The 4,356-nt window shown below is 26.9% G+C and overlaps 1 protein-coding gene across 1 annotated transcript; it reads right to left on the bottom strand.

Annotated features, from left to right (window-relative positions):
• Positions 1-726: 726 nt before the first annotated feature.
• Positions 727-1,463, bottom strand: LOAG_13038 (hypothetical protein; the record flags this gene model as incomplete). Its single annotated transcript, XM_020448640.1, has 2 exons — positions 727-803; positions 1,117-1,463. The coding sequence occupies 2 exons, from the start codon at positions 1,461-1,463 to the stop codon at positions 734-736; spliced, it is 417 nt and encodes a 138-aa protein (XP_020301235.1). The 3' UTR covers positions 727-733.
• Positions 1,464-4,356: the final 2,893 nt, after the last annotated feature.

Raw genomic sequence — 4,356 nt, 5'->3', positions numbered from 1 at the left:
ATTAATGGTTAAATGTAATTTTTTAAATAAAAATAAAAGTTTATAAAGTGACAAAATTTATGGAAACTTTGCGTTGACAGTTAAAATATCAGTTTAATTTCAATTTTCATACGGTATTACACATTTGCGCCAATTATAATGTTATGGAAGAAATTGATATGCAAAAATGACTGAGTAAGAGTAAATAGACTGGATGTTAATTGAATTCAAATAATTTAAGATCAAATTTAAAAATGAAAAAAAGTTGATGGAAAATTTTCCTTATTTTTTATTAATGTCTTTTTAAAAAGGCTTTTTTTTTCTTCAATGAATTTCGGTTTGTTTAAAATTAATTTAAGCTATAATTGGGCCGAATTTTAGGATCGATCATTTAGCAATCACAAAATGTTAAGACAAGAATATCATAATAAAGATTCCTTTATCATCAGAACAAAAATTGGTTCACATAACTTTTTCAGCAATAATTGAACTTTGACACAAAGCTGCAAATAAGCCAATAGCATAAAAATGGTGAGTAATATGGTAATTTATGAAGGCAAATTTACATATCAAAATGTAAAAAACAAATTCATATCATATCAAAATGTAAAAAACAAATTTTTAAAGTCTCAAAAAAAAAGTTTGAATTATGATTAAATTATAAAATGACATTTTTAAGTGCATAATTGCTTGCTAAGCCTTAAAGGTCGTCGTTTATTAGTGTTACATAAATGAAATCGTGATAATGCTCTATTCAAATTAGTAACATCAATGGTTGATGAATGATTCTCGTCAACAATATTTTCTTGTGATTGTAACATCTCCTAAAAATTCACCATTATTATCATGAAAAATTTAACTTATATACATTGATCTTATTAAGTTTCAATTAAATTTGAATTAAAAATGGATGAAATTAAATTTAAAATTTTCACGACGCAATAAAAGTTTAGAAAATAAAACAATTGATAAATTTACAAGAAATTTATATGTTTAAAAAAATTTTTTTTAATTTTCCATAAATTTATGTTTCCAAAATGTTTAATTTCAGTTCTTCATTTTATCATCTCACTTAGTGATTGTTACATATAATTGTAAAATTAAATTAGAATTAAATTAAAATTTGTAAATGAAAACCTCAAGGAAATGATATAATCCATGATATGATTGATAAGCTCCAATTCTGAACATTCCACCAAATTTTGCTTATACGGTAACATACGGCGCAATTTAGCAATTGTTCGCTTATGTTCACGTCGTTTACATGATGTTTTACTTATACGACCACCTTGCAACGGTACTTCATAAAACTCTGACAGTTTACATTTGGATGACACTGATGATGATGATGATGGTGATGATGACGATGATGATGATAATGATGATGATGATGATGATGATGTGGATTTGGATGTGGATGGTGATATAGTTGAAGGTGTAGATACTGGTTCTGGTGATGATTGCAATGAGGATAATAAAGACATGATGAGTATCTGAAAATAATTTTAATTTTTTATTTTTTCAAAAAAAAAGATTACGAAACATTTAAGCATCGATACTTGACTTTCCATTATTAAAAAAAAAAATTACTAAATTTATAATTGTCGATGGGATAAAGTTGAAATGTAGTTAATAAGTTTAGAAATACAATTCATTAAAGATACATCATTACTCATTATATTAGATATGATAAAAAGTTCTGAGCAGATAGTGAAATTTCAACAAATTTAATTTGCATACATTCGGTCAACCATCTTATGAATCATTTAAATCTTATCGAAATGTCATCTAACGATGATAGAAAAAAGAACTGCTTATAGGATGAATAATTAAATAATATGAAAGATATCTGATTATTTTTTAAATTACACAAGCATATTTCATATTTATCCTCAATTAAAATAAAAAAAAAAGGATAGAAGGAAAAGATAGTAAACGAAATTGACCGGATCACTTTTGAAAATACCGGATTATACCTTCCTGAAAAGATTGAGAAACAACCATACACCAATTGTCATCGTGTGCTTTTTGTGTCCTCCTCCTTTGTAATTGACTCTTTAAAATGCAATGACCGCTCCTCCCTCCTTTAACTCGACCTCCTTTTCCTTATCATCATTTCTATTCTATGACCACGCCCGAAATACACCGTAACATGGAAAGTGATGAAATAAAAAAGTGTGACAATTAAAAAAAAAAAAGCGAAATTGAAATGTATTTTTTCGATAAATTTCACAAATTTTTTCAAGTTCAAAATTCATTACAAAAAAAAAAATTATTTAAGAAATAAATTTTTAAAAATAAAATTTTAGCTATGATTAAATATAAACAATGTAAGTATAAAGTTAATATTGAAGCTTTGAAGAGATATTAAAATAATAACTAAAAAAAATTTTAATTAATAGGACTAAAAATATTTAAATAAAAGAAAAATATTAAACAAATTTAATTAAGCATAAATCAAATAAACTAAAAACTTTAATATATATGCACCAGAAAGTATCATAAGGTCATAGGTTAAAGATAGACAAATGACTAAAAGTATTGGAAAGGTTAATAACATAAAACATTTTGTGTCTGTAATCAAATTGCAAAGGTATGCGCAACTAACAAACGACATCATAAATGTTGAGCATGTAACACCTGCAGAAGTTATTATGGTATAGTACTGTGATATTAGCATAGCTGCAAATGCGGATAAGCAATTTACTGTAATTTTTGCTTTCTAATGGAAATAATGGCTCTTTTCGTATAGATGGATAAAATCATTTTCTGATAAATATTGGAATTAAATTGAAGGACTGGAAATTAAGTTTAATTAAAGATTAAGGAGAATTAAATTAAATTATAGATGGATGAAATCGGATAAATGGATAAATCGTACAAATGGATGAAATCATTTCTGATAAATACTGGAATTAAGTTGAGGGACTGAAAATTAAATTTAATTAAGGATCAAGGAGAATAAAATTAAATCCAATTAAAGATCAATGAGTACAAGAATTGACAACAAGAATAAGAAATAATTATTGATAAAAATAATTGTGATTTAACTGTCAACCAAGTTTAAGCTTACTTTAAATTAAATTTAGGAAATTAAAAGACTAAAAATTAAATTTCGTCCTTTTTTGAAATGTGGTGAAATTGACACTTTCCAATTTTCTCATATAGTGTCAACTTAAAAGAAATGTCCCCATAAAACTATTGCATTATAAAAACTGTCAAACTACTACTCTAGTGATAGATGATTTTTTTGCAAATTAGTAATAGATGAATAAAAATTTCGAAAACTTTTTTACTTTAACATGCAGCATGCTATAATTCAATCAAATAATGCAAGCATGCATAACATGCAATTGCATGTTATTGCAATTTTAAAAACACAGTCCCTTGTTGATGAAAGTTTAGTATGATTTTGAAGTACTTTGTTGATGAATAAAAATGTTGATCGGTATATGTACTTTGATGTTTGTTTGTTCTTACAAGAGTAAACTCTTTCTCTCTCTCTCTCTCTTTTTTTTTTCTTCCTAAACACCTGAATACACTTTGATCATTATTAGGTACTCAACCAGATGGTACCTGTAACCTTTAGTTATACCGACTTAATTCAATTTTGACATAATCAAATTCGAATATATAATCAATCAATTCCATTAATAATATTTTTTAGTACTATTAAAACAAATACAAATATCATATCAGCTTAAAAAAATTAAAATGTTTTAAGTTTGTGATTATCATTTTAATTACAATTAAAATGTGTTCACAAATAAAATATAATAAAGGCCAAGAAGTGTACACCAGATGGATAAGAGCAGCAGGAGCAGAAGTAGTAGTAGTAGTAGTAGCTTCTGGCCTATATTGTGCAGCTGTTAGTCTTCTAATAACGACACAACATGACACGATACGGGAATATATAGCTTAGAATCGGGGTCGGAGTCTGCTTATCATCATCTGCTCTATCCAACAGATCTTCCAGATGTATGCAAAAAGTATTCCTCCATTTATAATAAGTCAAAAATTAGGATCTCATAGCATTCACTGTTTACTAGCTTATTTTTATCTTATAATTAATTAAGGCCAAGGAATATGGAACGATAAGAAGTATCCACCAGATGAATTAAGGGGGAAGTAATATGCGCCAGATGAATTAAAGCCAAGAAATATACGCCAGATGAATTAAAGCCAAGGAATATGCATCAGATGAATTAAAGCCAAAAAATATGTGCCAGATGAATTAAATGGAAGAAATACGTGGCAGATGAATTAAAGCCAAGAAATATGCGCCAAAGAATTGCATCAAAGGCAAGAAGTATGTGCTAGATGAATTAAAACTAAGAAATATGCGCCAGATGAATTAAAACTAGAAATATGCGCCAG

The sequence above is a fragment of the Loa loa genome (genome assembly GCF_000183805.2).
Source record: "Loa loa unplaced genomic scaffold supercont3.100, whole genome shotgun sequence".
NCBI lineage: Eukaryota > Metazoa > Nematoda > Chromadorea > Rhabditida > Onchocercidae > Loa > Loa loa.
This window is presented reverse-complemented; position numbering and strand designations above follow the sequence as displayed.